Source organism: Mytilus trossulus, chromosome 4, assembly GCF_036588685.1.
Source record: "Mytilus trossulus isolate FHL-02 chromosome 4, PNRI_Mtr1.1.1.hap1, whole genome shotgun sequence".
In the NCBI taxonomy this organism is placed as follows: Eukaryota; Metazoa; Mollusca; class Bivalvia; order Mytilida; family Mytilidae; genus Mytilus; species Mytilus trossulus.
In genome coordinates, this window is record NC_086376.1 from 91961965 (window position 1) to 91977354 (window position 15390).

Sequence of the window (15390 nt, forward strand, 5' to 3'; positions counted from 1 at the left end):
ATCAATACCAACCTTCCTTTTGTGGTCATGAACCTTGTGTATAAATTTCATTGATTTCTATTTACTTAAACTTAAGTTATTGTGCAAAAACTAAGAATAATGCTTATTTGGGCCCTTTTTTGGCCCCTAATCCCTAAACTGTTAAAACCAAAATTCCCAAAATTATCCCAACCTTCCTTTTGTGGTCATAAACCTTGTGTTAAAATTTCATAGATTTCTATTCGCTTTTACTAAAGAGTGTGAAAACTAAAAGTGTTCTGATGACGACAACGACGCAGACGCCAATGTGATACCAATATACGACGAAATTTTTTTCAATTTTTTCGGGTCGTATAAAAACCATCAGCAAAAAAAAGGAGAGTTTTAGTCATCAATTACATTCTAGTCAGTTATGTTATAAAAAAGCCGTTATAATAGAATCAGATTAGTGACACAGGCCCTTATGAGCCTCTAATTATTTTTCTGAATGAGATCTTGTACATTTTTGGTATTTAGCAAATGTACACAGTGGCCTACATTTTTTAAACTATTGAATAATAAACAGTGAGTATTTATTGCACATTTATTTTCACTCTTTGAATAAATATATATAACAACAATGTGTACACCTTCGTCACAGTTTTTTAGAAAATAATTTCATAAACATTATCATAGATAAAAAGGTCAAGGTTACAATGACTAACATAATCCATATCCACCAGGAACAAGTCTGTGTATGTTTCTCTAAACGATCACTTTCCTTCTTCAATTTAACATAATTTCCGTCAGTTAGTTTAACGCTTTCTTCTAATTTCTGCAAATAAAAGAAACGATTTAATCCATTAAGTAAAAAAAATGTAATAAAAATCTAAAAAAAATATTATTAACTTGAAACAATTACTTGGCAACGGAAACTGTTCATTTCAAAACAAAATGCAAAGAATGCAATTATTTTTCTTATTCGTGACAGATGCTTAGATGAGATGTTTTTTTTTTAAATGTTCATTTGTTTCATATACATAATTTAGGAGGCATTGCATCTATTTCACAATAATAAAATTCAGTTTTTAGATTCTATTAAAAAATGTAATTACTTGATGATTGTTTATTGTAGTTTAAACAAAGTTTTTACGAGCAAAATAAACATAATGAAACTTATAAAGTACTAAAAAGAATGTTTTATGGTGTAACACTTTATTTCTAATACATAATAAAAAAAAAATTATATCCAGGCACAAGATTTAGCTTTTTTCATCTGTTTGTAGAAATGAGATTTCTAACATTTTTAATATATCCCACATAAATTGAAATGAATAATCTTTTTACAAATAATATCTTGCTAAGGTTAGGAAGTTTCCTCCCCTGGAATTCTTGATATTGCTATGGTAAAGAGGGCTGTATTCAAAAACAACTAATCTAATGATTATCATCATGAAATTAAAAATTAATCTCAAGTTAATTAAGTGATACCAAATTATCATTTATTATGAAACCTAGTACACTAGTTCATGTAGTTTTCAATCAGCCACCTAAAAAAAATCTTGTAAAAATTGTACCTTATAGTTAATTTATGTATGTTCTCTATAACTGTAATTTTATGAGAAATAAAGTATTTGTATAGCTAAATTAATAAGATTATGTTAGATTTCATTTTCTTAAATATGAACTCAGGTTCTAATTAAATTTTAAGTCATTTAAAAAAAATATTACCATTTTTTCATTTTCTATTTTTGTAAGTGTTACTATCTCATTGTTTACATAATTAATCTCTTAAAATGTTAAATATAAAAATTCTTCTTCCTCCTTTGTAAGTGGATGAGAATTCTTCACCTCAATAAATCATTAAATTGATTATTTCAGACAGTTCTCTCAATTTATGTCTAAATGTATAATAATTAATTTAAACAAAAGGCTTTAAAATATTTGCTGTTAACAATACTTTCTGTTTTTCAATCTTTTCCATCTGTCACTAAATACTTGATTTTATAAACACTGATCATCATAAACATTTTTCATTATAAACAAGTCTAATCAAAGCATTTCATCATCACGTTTCTCAAAGATTGAGAGGTTTTGATAATGACAGTTAACAAGTGAAAGTTAACCCATCTCTCTTGGTTGAATATTAAAGCAAGTTTTTTGTCTTTAAACTATAAAAATTGTCTATTTATTTGAAAACAACAGCCAACACCTTCTTTCCTTCAAATAGCTTAAGTTTTAGTTTATTTTTTTTACATTATAATATAAACAGTTAATTTTTTTTTTAATGATCAGCTGATGATCACATAAATCAGTATGTGACAGCTTAAATACTTAAATTGGACTAAACACAAAATAGGATGTAAAAAAAACAATAAAGTTTATATTTCAAAATTGATGTGTTTTGTTTTTTTCCAAACAGATACAGTCTCTATTCATTATATATCAGGCTGTCATGAAACAGAAAATTTCCTCAGAATAAAAGTTCCAAGTGGAAGAAATATTCTGTTATATCACTTCCACAGGAAGAACAACATTAATACCATATTTGTTCCTTATGGGTATAGAATAGTTGTTCCAACAGGAACAGATATTACGGCATTGTTTATAACAAATTTTCATGGGAACTTCTGTTTAGGGGAACAAATATACATTGACAAGGCCAGGGGAGACAACACATTCATAAAATATTCATCAGGTTAAAATGATCCCTTGGATTTTTTAGGTGCAGCCATTTTATGAAGATAACATGGACTTTGGTATTCAGATTAAAGAGATAGGCTAATCCTGATTGGTCGATATGTGTGCCCATTATTTTTCATATTATTAGAGAATTGGTGTACTCTTCATTATACCAAAGGCAAAATAAATTGTTTTCCTTAGCCCTAGCGTAACTGAGATGTCTTTTTAATTCTAGGATGAGAAACATGGTTTCAAGCGGAAAATTGATAGGCATGTTTTGGACCAAAATATACTGTCCGAATAACTTTTCTTTAATTCAAGCAAGGTTTTGTTAAAAAAAATCTACTTTCTCAAGTCTGTCTCTCAAAAAAGGCTATCATTGTTGCCTATGGGGAAATAAATTGTTTATTTCAATGTTCAAGCATCCAATATCAAATAAATGATTGACACGAAACAGTGACATATATAGTATACTGAGATTGGCAAGTAGAAAATCATGCCAATACCAAGTGTGTAAAATCATTCCAATCATCCCCTAACAATATTTTTAAATATTCAATAAATCTAAACAGATGCTGAGACAATGTTAACAATCTTTCATAACATTTGTACATTTTGATTGTAATTGTTGAAAAGGGTTAAACCTTCTAAATGGTAAATTATATGTACTGTAAATAAAGAAATTATTGCAATGTTTTTATTATTGCCAAAAATACAACAGGGTTAACTTTATAATAAAAAAAAAAGAAAAAATCGAATTTGAAATTATTTGAATGAATTAAACAGGATTTTTCTCCATATCAAAAAAATTAGAATCCCATTTTAGTCTAAAATGACAAAATCACCATAATAAATGCACACAATAATTTCTGAATTTATAGTCCGGTCAAACTAAGATTAAACCTCAAACTAATTGCAACAGAAAATGTTTTAGTTCTTATCTATAGCATTATGACCTTTATATACACAGAAAAAAGTCCCATAAAATCTTACTTGAGGAAAACTCAAAATCAGCATTTTTAATTTCCTATGAAAATTAACATTGGAAGGGGAGACAACTCTTGTAAAAATTAGTCTTTTTTGGTTAGTTTTTGGTTGTTTTTCTTGAAATTAATGTAAGGTATGGCATTTGATGGGATAATAAGTTTGTATTTGGCTAAATTATATAATCTTCTGCTCATGAAATGTACGAAACCGAAGTGTTATGGGTAGTTTTATTTTTTTCGTACATTTTTCATTCAAGAAATTGCAAATTGAAGCTTTGTAATCATTTTAAAAAATAATGTGAAAATTTGGTATTGTTTATATCTGTATATTATATTTTTTCAGCAACTTACTTATCTAAATAAACTTTAAAACACAAAAAGAAGAAAACATGCTTAATTTTTTTTTATATTAAATTTGAGATTCTTTACCTTGACATGTTGAAAAATTCAATAAATGGTCAACTAATGAATTTCAAAATCTAGATTATAGCTTGATAAAATATATGAAAACACCTTTAGGGTTGTTTGTTATAAGACCACTAAAAAATGAATAGAAGCGGTAAAGTTATAATTTTGTATCAGTTTTTAGTGATATTTCTGCCTTTTTTGCAAGAGTTATCTCCCTTTTCAATGCAAATCTCCATAGGAATTTAAAATGGTTTTTATTTTAAGGCTTCCTCAAGTTAGATTTTATGGGACTTTTTTCTGTGTATATTTGGGGTATAGTGCTAAAGATTAAAACTTAAAAATCGTCTGTTGCAATTACTTTCGGGTTAGGGTCAAATTTATGCTAGATTGAATGTAATCTTTAATATATTCTCAGATTATAATTGATAAAATTTTCTAATAATGCTTTTAGTTCATTAATTTGTTCATAAATCAGGCTGTTTGATTTCTGGTTTGAATTGTTTTACATTTTGCCTTTTATACCTGACTATGTGGAATGGTTTTACTCATTGTTGAAGGCAGTATGGTGACTATAGTTGTTATGTTCTGTGTCATTTGGTCTCTTGTAGAGAGTTGTCTCTTTAGCAATCATACCACACTTTCTTATTTTATTGTTTAGCATTATTGATCTATAAATTGGATGGTGCCATACATTGCCATAATGAAATAAATTACAAGTGGTTGTTTTAATAAAAATCAACAAATGATTATCAAAGTAAATTTATTTTTGTAGGAATTATTTGGATACAAACAATTTGATGACATCTGTGTATTTCCACATGTTATGGCTGCCTAAAAGAGCAATGAATCTACACAAATGCTATATTTGGATCTGTTGTAATCTCCTACCTTATGTGTCATATGGCCTTAAAAGAAGCTCTTATTAGCATTATGCATATATCATATTATAAAAATGAGGAGATGTGGTATGATTGCTAACGAAACAACTATCAGGCAGACTCTAAACAAACTGGAAGTAATAAAAAATAAGCCACTGTAAGGCCTAAGCCCTTCAACAATGAAAAAAATTTCATACCTCATAGTTGATAATAAATAGCCTTATATGAAAAATGCGAAAAAAATCAAAGAGAAAACTAACTGCCTTATTTGTAACAAAACACCTTTCGGAAAAAAACCCACCAATTATGACAGACATGTCCCACACAACCACTGGACTACAAGCTCTTGACTTGGGATAGGCCCTAGTGAGAATGAGGCAGGGTTAAACATGTTTTTAAGTGCTTAACCCTCCCCCTTCCAACAACAATAGCAACACTTTATTTTGAGAGGGTTAAACAGTGTAGTCAAATAACAAATCTTACAAGAGGACCCCGTCATAGAAAAGTATAAACAAAAAAAAGTTGACAACAAAATTGTAAACATATACATGGCATACATTTGTATAACAATTCAGTATGATGAAAATGTTTAATAAAACTGCATAAAATTTATGAAGCCCGCCTCTGGGTTCAGGATTTTCTCACTGTGTTAAAGACGTTGACCCATTAGTGGACTTTGGCTGTTTTCTTTTTTAAATCATTATTAAAATGATCTCTTTGTATTTTCTTGTTTAGGGGGCAGCTGAAGCCATCTCCAGATGCAGGTGTTTCTAACTGTGTTGAGGACCAATTGGTGGCCTTTGGCTGTTATTTTTTTATCACTATTAAAATGATCTCTTGTTTTTTTCTAGTTTTGACCTGCCTACCTTATTATCTTCTCTAACAATCTGTCCTGAGTCTCGTATACTCTCCTTTAGATTCCTGGTTAATTGCAGCATTTCCTCGGCCAGTTTTTCATGCATCTGATGTTGATGCTGTATAACAATATCTATGTCTTTATCTGTTTTAACATTCCTTTGTCTTAATCCACTATCTACAAAGACAATTTAAAATATTACTAATTGCAAATTTAGTAAAGGGCTTTGCAGAAAGCAACATGTTAATATATATAAACTAGAGGCTATAAAGAGCCTGTGTCGCTCACCTTGATATATGTGCATATTGAGCAAAGGACACTGATGGATTCATGACAAAATTGTGTTTTGGTGACAAATTTATGAAAATTGTTAAAAATTTACTGTACCATGTAAATAGGGCAATTACTCCTAAATAGGTCATTTGACCATTTTGGTCATGTTATTAAACTTATTTGTAGGGTTTACTTTGCTGTACATTATTGCTGTTTACAGTTTATCTCTATCTATAATAATATTGAAGTTAATAACCAAAAGCTGCAAATATTTCTTAAAATTACCAATTCAGGGGCATCATCCCAACAACAAGTTGAACAATTGGTCGGAAAATTTCAGGGCAGATAGATCTTGACTTAAGAACAATTTCATCCACAGCAGATTTACTCTAAATGCTGTGGTTTTAGAGATATGAGCCAAAAACTGCATTTTACCCTATGTACAATTTTAGCCATGTCAGGCATCTTGTTTCACTGGCAGTGGTCATAGGACACATTTTAAACTACATACCTTAATGATGACTGTGGACAAGTTTGGTTAAATTTGTTTTAGTAGTTTCAGAGAGGAAGATTTTTGTAAGATTACAAAAATTTACAAAAAATGCTAAAAATTGACTATAAAGGGCAATAACTTCTTAAGGGGTCAACTGACCATTTTGGTCATGTTGACTTATTTGTAAATCTTACTTTGCTTTTATTTATTGCTTATTACAGTTTATATTTATCCCTATAATAATATTCAAGATAATAACCAAAAACGACAAAATTTCCTCAAAATTACCATTTCTGGGGCAGCAACCTAACAACGGGTTGTCCCATTCATCTGAAAATTTCAGAGCAGATAGATCTTGACATGTTTAACAATTTTAACTCCATGACAGATTTGCTGTAAATGCTTTTGTTTAAGAGTCATAAGCCAAAATCTACATTTTTACCCTATGTTCTATTTTTAGCCATGGCAGCCATCTAAGTTGGTTGGCCGGATCACTGGACACATTTTTAAAACTATATACCCTAATAATGATTGTGGCAAAGTTTGGTAAAATTTGGCTTAGTAGTTTCAGAGGAGAAGATTTTTTCAAATGCTGGACGATGGACGCCAAGTGATGAGAAAAGCTCACAAAGCCCTTTGGGCTAGGTGAGCTAAAAAACAGGAAATACAAATGTATATGCCATATAATTTGGACAATGCAATATTTTTAAGAGAGACATTATAATTTATTAAACTGTTGCTAATTTTGGTTCAGCTTAGCATATATTGTTCAACAGGATACTATCTTAATGTAATTTTTTCAGCACTCAAGGTTCCAACAATTTACCAGTTCTATCAAAGAATTATTTATAACTATAGCATTTTACATATATGTACATGTTTAACATTTAGTTCTTCTTATATGCATAGCACAAGTATTAAACTTGTCCCAATAAATCTTTATAAACTGATAAGCATGTCTAGAATAGTATATAGACATGCTCATTGACACTCACATCACATCTTCCTATATGCAGACCTAAGATGTTTAGGGGCCAGCTGAAGGACGTCCCCGGGTGTGGGAATTACTCGCTACATTGAAGACCTGTTGGTGACCTTCTGCTGTTGTTTTTTTCTATGGTTGGGTTGTTGCCTCTTTGACAAATTCCCCATTTCCATTCTCAATTTTACAGTTCCACATGATAATATACTGTTGATTAATCATTTTAGTTTTTTAGACTTCTTTACCATCAAGTTTATCTGTCTCAGGACCCAATAACTCTTCTCTTAAATCTTTTTGATGTCTAGCAACTGTCTTTTTCTGCAATTCTGCTGATGAAACAGAGTTATGTCCCTTAGCAGATTTTGCCACATTAGGAAGCTGTTCTGCAGCTAATGCTTTCTCTGTTACTGTTGGCTGTTACATGTAAGGAAGATAAAGAAATGAACTTATACATCTGAAAGTGTGTATTCATAATTTATATCAAAAGAACAGTATACATGTCTCCTTAAATATGTATGTTCAATTTTTCAAAATGACACATTTTGAATTACAAAAAAAATTAACATCAAGTACATGAAGAAAGTGTTGTTTTTTAATATATATCAATACTGTAACTTTATAATCACAATAAAAATGAACTTATTATTTCAACATTTATATTGAGAATGATATTAAATTCATATTCAATGTTACATCATAAATAAAAAGTTTTATTATTTGGGTTAAATGACCTTCAAAATTTGAGTAGAAGAAAAACAATTACCATTTTTTCTGCCTGAAGTAAACCTTTCAAGAATTCCACCTTACGAGTGTATTCATTAAGCATATCTTGACCTGGCTTCCTGAAAAATAATCAAAACAATATCAAAATGAATATTAAATTCTTTTTTAAATTACCACTATATATATCATCTGTTCATAAGTTATAATATCAAAGTAGTTATTAAGCTGAAGAATCAAAGGGACATGTTTTCAAGTAACTTGGGAATAAGGATGATGTAGGAATAATTGTTCTGGTATCTTACTAAGATAGAACTTGTTTTATCTTAGGAAAACATGCTCTAGTCACATCTCAGGAGTAAACGCTCTAGTAGCAGAGGATATAATTGTAAATTTTACCTAAATTTTTTTTCTGTTATTCAAAAAACACATTATTGTGAAATTGATTGATTGATTTTAAGTGTTTGTTGCCAGTGTCAGCTGACATCCAGATCATAACTCTTGACTACAAAAATGTATATCTTATTGGCAAAGAAAGCCTGACAGTCCTGACTACCCGAAGAGAATCACTGACCTTCAACAGAAAAATTTACAATTCTAGACAATTACATTTTGTAAGATTGGAGTTGAATGTACTTGACATGAGTGTAGTTAGAACTCACAAATTCAGTGAGGCCCCTGTGAAACCGTAATATCAGCTCACTATATATACATGTACATTCTATTTGTATAAATTCTCTTAAAATATAGTTGGCTAATGTCTAATCTATTAATGAATGCAAAGCCCCCTCCCTCCACTACCAACTTTTTTTTATGCATCAAATGGTCACACATGAACCACTTATGTTAAAATATATTACTTCAATTTCTAGATCTACATTATTAACACTGTACCTTCCCAGATATAATTCATAGGTCCAGCTCTTACCCATACTCACATCAAACCTAAACTAGTCATGCTAGTATGAAACTGGCTGGTGATTCTTTTTTAATTACTGTAAATTCAAAATTCAAGTTTAAATAATTGCGATTGTAACCAAGTTGCATTTTTCGCAATATTAGAAACATTGCAATAATTTCTGAATTGAAAGTAATGTAAATTATACTTACATTGATGACTTCTTAATCTGAGATAACTGGTCTTGCAGCGCAACAACATACTAGAATTAATAAAAGGAATAATAACATATCATCGTCCATATACCATGTAAATAAAACTTTTAAAAAATGTTTAAATTAACAAAACATGTGTTACTTATTACACAGTGTGCTTGTAACACAAAATGATATATAACCAGGGTTCACAAATTCCATATAATATTATAAAGCAAGAATGAACAAAAATGATTTGCTTTAGAGCAGAGAAATGGTTTTGCTTTTATACACTGTATATGATTGTTTAAAGCCTGACCCTTGACAATTAAGGGCATTACTATCCTCATGCATGTAAATATTAGAAAGCTAAAGGGGGATAATTAGTGCTTTGCATGTGTAGGGGTCTAATTGGGGGTATCCGATCCCAAAATCCCGCTTATGGTTTTGTCCAATTCCTGTATCCCGCTTACACCACAGTATGTATGTGAGCAATTCTCATTTTTTTGTCATTTCCCGGGTCCCGCAAGGCCTCATTTCTCGTTTTCACGGCACAATTATATGACCTTCACGTGTCACGCTTAAAAAAAATCAGCAATCCTGCGTCAAGCTTAGACCTTGTCCAAATAATTATGACGTTTGGCAAGGCTATTTTTATTTTTTTTCTGGGACGCCTTCGTCGTAGGAAGGCGTCCCAGAAAAAAAATAAAATAGCCTTGCCAGACGTCATAATTATTTGGACTAGCTTAGACCCCAATGAGACCCACTGTGTACTGAGGAACATGTATTTTTTAGCTCCTGCTTTGTGTTTTGAATATAACTCCCCATCCCTGGATTCAACCTTCTTCTTGCCAGACTTCATAATTATTTGGACTAAACTAATGATCTTATCCCTGTCACTGTCATACTGGTGTGCGCATGCGCTAGAAGATGGCTGTTTTTTTCTGAAGCTCCGAGATAGAGACTTATAATTTGTGAAAGTTTCCCTGTTTTTCGCATCTTTCAAAGATAATACACAGCCATGAGTGACCTTACATCTACATACACGTTTTAAAACAATTTTCCTACAACAACATTATTTTTTGATTGAGTTGTGGCCTTTTTATTAATCTCCACGTGGTAAACTCAGCATCCAATATGGCGCCCAAAGTGAAAGATATTTGTAACAATTGTAATAAGGATGTGGTATCTAATGACAGAGCCTTATCATGTTCTATTTGCGATAAATGGTTCCACATCAAGTGTGAAAGGGTTCCTGTCGCAGATTATGACTTCTTACAAAAATCAGATGATAGTATCCAGTGGGTTTGCAAGGGTTGCAAAGGGGCTTCCCAGAAAATTTGTAAGATGTTGACTTTAATGCACACAAGACAAGATAAGATAGAAACAGAAGTTGTTGGTCTAGCAAATAGTCTGAAAAATTGTAATGAAAGGATAAATTCAGTGGATAAAAATTTATCCCAGCTTAATGAAAACTTACCCAAGATGGTGTCACAACAAATAAGTCAGATTATTGATGACAAGTCAGAGGAAGAGAAAAGAGAAGCAAATGTTATTATATTTGGTATTCCTGAAACTGAGGAGGGGGACTCTAAAATGAAAGATACTGAATTTATTCAGGGGCTATGTAGTGATTCTTTAGGGATTGACAATATTGCTATTGACGAGATTACACGTTTAGGTGCAAAGCCTAAGAAAGGCTCAGGGAAATTCAGGCTTACTAGGTTAGTTGTTAAGGATAATACCTCTAGGAACAATCTATTCCGTAATGCTTATAAGTTGAAAGACACCAAGATAGGTGCTCACAAGAAAATTGGCATAGGCAGAGACCTCACAAAAAAACAGAGAGAAATTAATAATGCTCTACGTATTGAACTGGGTCAAATGAAAAAGGATTTTCCACATAGGAGTTGGGCCATTCGTAGAGAGAAGATAGTTGAATTGCCAAAATCGGGGATTCCTCCATGGGCCCCCGATACATAATGATAACAATGATTATTCAGATACTTCAAATGTAAATATGTTAACAGTTAATGTTGATAATTTTGTTCCAGTTAATAGTTATGTTAAAGTTACAGTTAATGACAGTACAAATGAGTTAAATATGTCGCAAGGTATTTCCAATACCCAACCAGTTAAGGAGGATAAGAAATTTACTCCGAAGGATAATTTGAAGTCGTTGAGAGTTTTGTTTTCAAATGTTGACACCCTGTCAAATAAGCGTTCAGAGTTTGAGGCACATTTATCAATTGAAAAGCCACATATAATAGGTTTATGCGAAATATATCCTAAGAACTCTATGGATAAATCTATATCATCCATGCTAAATCTAGCTGATTATGAAAAGTATTTACCGGACAAAGTGGGGGATAGAGGTGTAGTTATTTATATTCACAAGTCTTTGACTGCTTTTAAAGTTGACATTTTATCGGAATCTGCTTTTAATGAATCGGTGTGGTGTGAAGTTAAATTAGAAGGAACTGATAAACTGTTATTGGGCTGTATTTATAGGAGTCCGTCGTCTGTATCCTGTAATAATAAGAAATTAAATGATTTAATATGTCATGCTCGTAACTTAAAGTACAGCCATTATTTAATTATGGGAGACTTTAACTACCCTGAAATCAAATGGGTTGATAATGAAGTATCAAGTGGTATTAACACAGATCCTTTTAAATTTTATGAGTGTATGCAAAACAATTTCCTATTTCAACATATATGTACACCGACACGTTTTCGTACTGGTCAAAATGCCAATTTACTTGATTTGGTTTTCACGAATGAAGAAAATATGATATCCAAAGACTCTATACAAATGGATTCGCCAGTTGGGAAGAGTGACCATTGCATGATAACTTTCGATTTTTGTTGCTATTTGAATAATGAGAATACTTCTGGCGATCGTTTTTCATATTTTAGAGGTAATTATGAGATTTTTAATGAGACTCTAAACGACATTGACTGGGATGTTCTGCTAAATAATAAAAGCATTAATGAAATGTGGAAATGTTTCTCTACTGTTATGTCCGATAACATTGATAGATTTATTCCGAAGAAGAAAAATGACCGTAAATTTATAAGCCCACCTTTGTGGATGGATAGAGCTACTAAGTCTGCAATTGTCAAGAAACGTAAATCATGGAAAAAATATAAATATTCAAGAAATAATTTGTCATATATCAAATATGTGAAGGATCGCAATGAATGTACAAATACTGTTAAAAATGCCAAACTTAGTTTTGAACAAAAAGTGGCCTTAGAATCAAAGACTAATGTAAAGTCGTTTTGGAATTATGTTAACAGTAAACTCAAGACTAGATCAGGAATAGGTACGCTTGAGAAACCGGATGGTACTTTAGCATCCAGTACTGCTGACAAAGTTGAAGTTTTAAATCAGTTTTTTACTAGTGTTTTTACTCAAACGGAGGACTTGAAAGATTATGATACTAATTCAGTGTCGAACAATTATTTAAATGATATTAATATTTGTCAGGAAGATGTGATAAAGAAACTTAATAAATTAAAGACAGATAAATCTGCAGGACCTGATGGTCTCCATCCGAAAGTTTTATATGAAGTTAGACATGCAATTTGTTATCCATTGTTTCTAATTTTTAATAAGTCTATCAAAGAGGGGAAAGTTCCAGACGATTGGAAAAATGCCATAGTATCACCGATATTTAAGAAAGGGAAAAAACTAAAACCTGGTAATTATAGACCTGTAAGCTTAACATCAGTGGTATGTAAGATATGTGAATCCATTATTAGAGACAATATTATGAAGTTTATTCTTACAAACAATCTTTTTACTAGTAGTCAATATGGCTTCCGTCCTGGTAGATCATGTGTTACTCAACTCCTAGAGGTTCTGGATGAGTGGTCAGAATTAATTGATAGTGGTTTTCCACTGGACTCGATTTTCCTTGATTTTTCCAAGGCGTTTGATACTGTACCGCATCAGCGTTTATTTTTGAAACTTGAAAAACTTGGAATAAAGGGATGCATTTTAAATTGGATAAAAAGTTTTCTATCTGGGCGTAAGCAATGTGTTCGTATAAATAACACAACATCAACATGGTCAGACGTTGTGAGCGGTGTACCTCAGGGAAGTGTTTTAGGACCAGTTCTTTTCTTAACATTTATAAATGATCTTCCTGATGTAGTAGAGGGCATAGTGAAAATTTTTGCTGATGATTGTAAAGTTTATTCTAAAGTCTCGTCAGATTATGAGCAAAGTAAGTTACAGGAAAATTTGGACAGATTATGTGAATGGTCAGATATGTGGAAATTAAAATTTAATGCTGCTAAATGTAAAGTATTGCATATTAATCCTGACAATGACCTGCAATATCGTTATACCATGTTGGATGAATCTGGAAATTTTATTGCATTATCTACAGTGAATGAAGAAAAGGATCTTGGAGTAACTTTCGAGTCTAATTTGAAATTTGAAAAACATATAAGTGATATTTATAACAAAGCGCAGAGAGTGTTGTCTCTTATTCATCATTCTTTTGATTACATGGATCAAGATATGTTTCTTACTATTTATAAATCAATAGTGCGTCCGCTGCTTGAATATGCGACATGCGTCTGGTCACCGTATCTTAAAAAAGACATCCGTAAACTGGAATCTGTACAAAGGAGGGCCACAAAACTGGTGAAAAATATTTGTCATCTTAATTATGAAGACAGGCTACGTTCATTGGGTTTGCCAACTTTGGAATATCGTAGGGATAGGAATGACATGATACAAGTCTACAAATCGTTGCATGGTATAGATGACATCGACTGGATGAAGCTATTTACTTTAGCACCATCTAATAATACTAGAGGTCACTCATTAAAACTGTTTAAAAAACAGTGTAAGACCACACATAGACTAAATACTTTTTCAATTAGAGTAGTGGATCAGTGGAATAACCTGTCTGATTTAACAGTGACGGCAAAGACTCTAAATAATTTTAAGTCTGCACTAAATGGCGAAAACTGGAACCCTTATAAATTCATATGTTCGTGTTAATTAAGCGTTCAGCTGCGCACACCCAAATAAGTGTTTTTTACTATAAGTTTTAATATATATTATATATATATATATTAATTATGAGAAGAGAAATGCATATACGACAATCCAAGATGAGGGGTCAGTAGAAGCCTTTGGCTTATTTAAAACGACCCGAAGATAAAGGTATAAAGGTATAAAGGTATATGTCTGTTTACCTTCTCAATTCTCCAGTCCCACACACTTCTTTCTTTTGCCATATTTTCACATCTTATTAACAACCGACTGAAATTTATTTCAATCCTTGATGACATTCTTATTTTTCAAAAAGAAACAGGGCTTTTACTTAAATGATAAATCGGGCTATCTTGATAAATGTCCACGCAATCATTGTGAAGTCACCATATTGCATTCTACTGTGCTCTTTTGGGTTTTTGTCATTTTTGAAAGGATCGTTCGATTTTTCGGCGACACTTCCGCTGTCTTCAAGAATATAATGCAATGAATTTTTAGACAACTTTTGTATACAGTATGACATAATTTTTTATATAAAATATAACAGAATACCAATACTCAAAAATGTAAAATTAAAAAGATTGTATAAGATACTGAATATGTAGGCCCATTTTCTTGAACCAGAGTACAATAGTAGAACACACCTAAGAGATATGTCTGAAGATTAAAAAGCCAAACTGTACGATATAAACTACGAAGGACTCATTACATTCATATAAACATCAATAAACAAAAATAAAAATAAATTGCATAGGCCTACTTTTAACATCAGAAATACTCACATCATTGTTTAAAATTATAAATAAGAGAATATTATAGAATACAATCTACTAACATCTTGGAGATTCTGTCATGTATAAAGAGAGATAACTCTTTTTTGATTTGAAGAACTATGATTTTTGATATTTCTGGTTTTATAATTTTTATATAAATTTTCCATTTTTTTCTATATGAAATCTACCTCATTATACTTGATAATTTACTTCATTTCTTTGCATGTTGTGTATTTTCACCAAAAAAAACTTTCATATTTTAGTTTAAACAA

The 15390-nt window shown here is 31.2% G+C and overlaps 1 protein-coding gene across 1 annotated transcript; it reads right to left on the bottom strand.

Moving 5' to 3' along the window:
- Positions 1-548: 548 nt before the first annotated feature.
- Positions 549-14772, bottom strand: LOC134716306 (vesicle transport protein USE1-like). Its single transcript, XM_063579204.1, has 6 exons — positions 14549-14772; positions 9347-9396; positions 8280-8358; positions 7762-7930; positions 5779-5945; positions 549-793 (listed from the first exon to the last, which is right to left on the bottom strand). The coding sequence occupies exons 1-6, from the start codon at positions 14642-14644 to the stop codon at positions 614-616; spliced, it is 741 nt and encodes a 246-aa protein (XP_063435274.1). The 5' UTR covers positions 14645-14772; the 3' UTR covers positions 549-613.
- Positions 14773-15390: the final 618 nt, after the last annotated feature.

What these genes read in the sequence shown, in the direction of transcription:
- LOC134716306 (XM_063579204.1), bottom strand. Translation starts at nt 14,644, where the DNA reads ATGTCATCAAGGATTGAAATAAATTTCAGTCGGTTGTTAATAAGATGT. An exon ending in CAGATTAAGAAGTCATCAAT is followed by an intron (nt 8,359 to 9,346) that starts GTAAGTATAATT and finishes ATTATTTTTCAG; the next exon opens with GAAGCCAGGTCAAGATATGC. An exon ending in TACTTCAGGCAGAAAAAATG is followed by an intron (nt 7,931 to 8,279) that starts GTAATTGTTTTT and finishes TACATGTAACAG; the next exon opens with CCAACAGTAACAGAGAAAGC.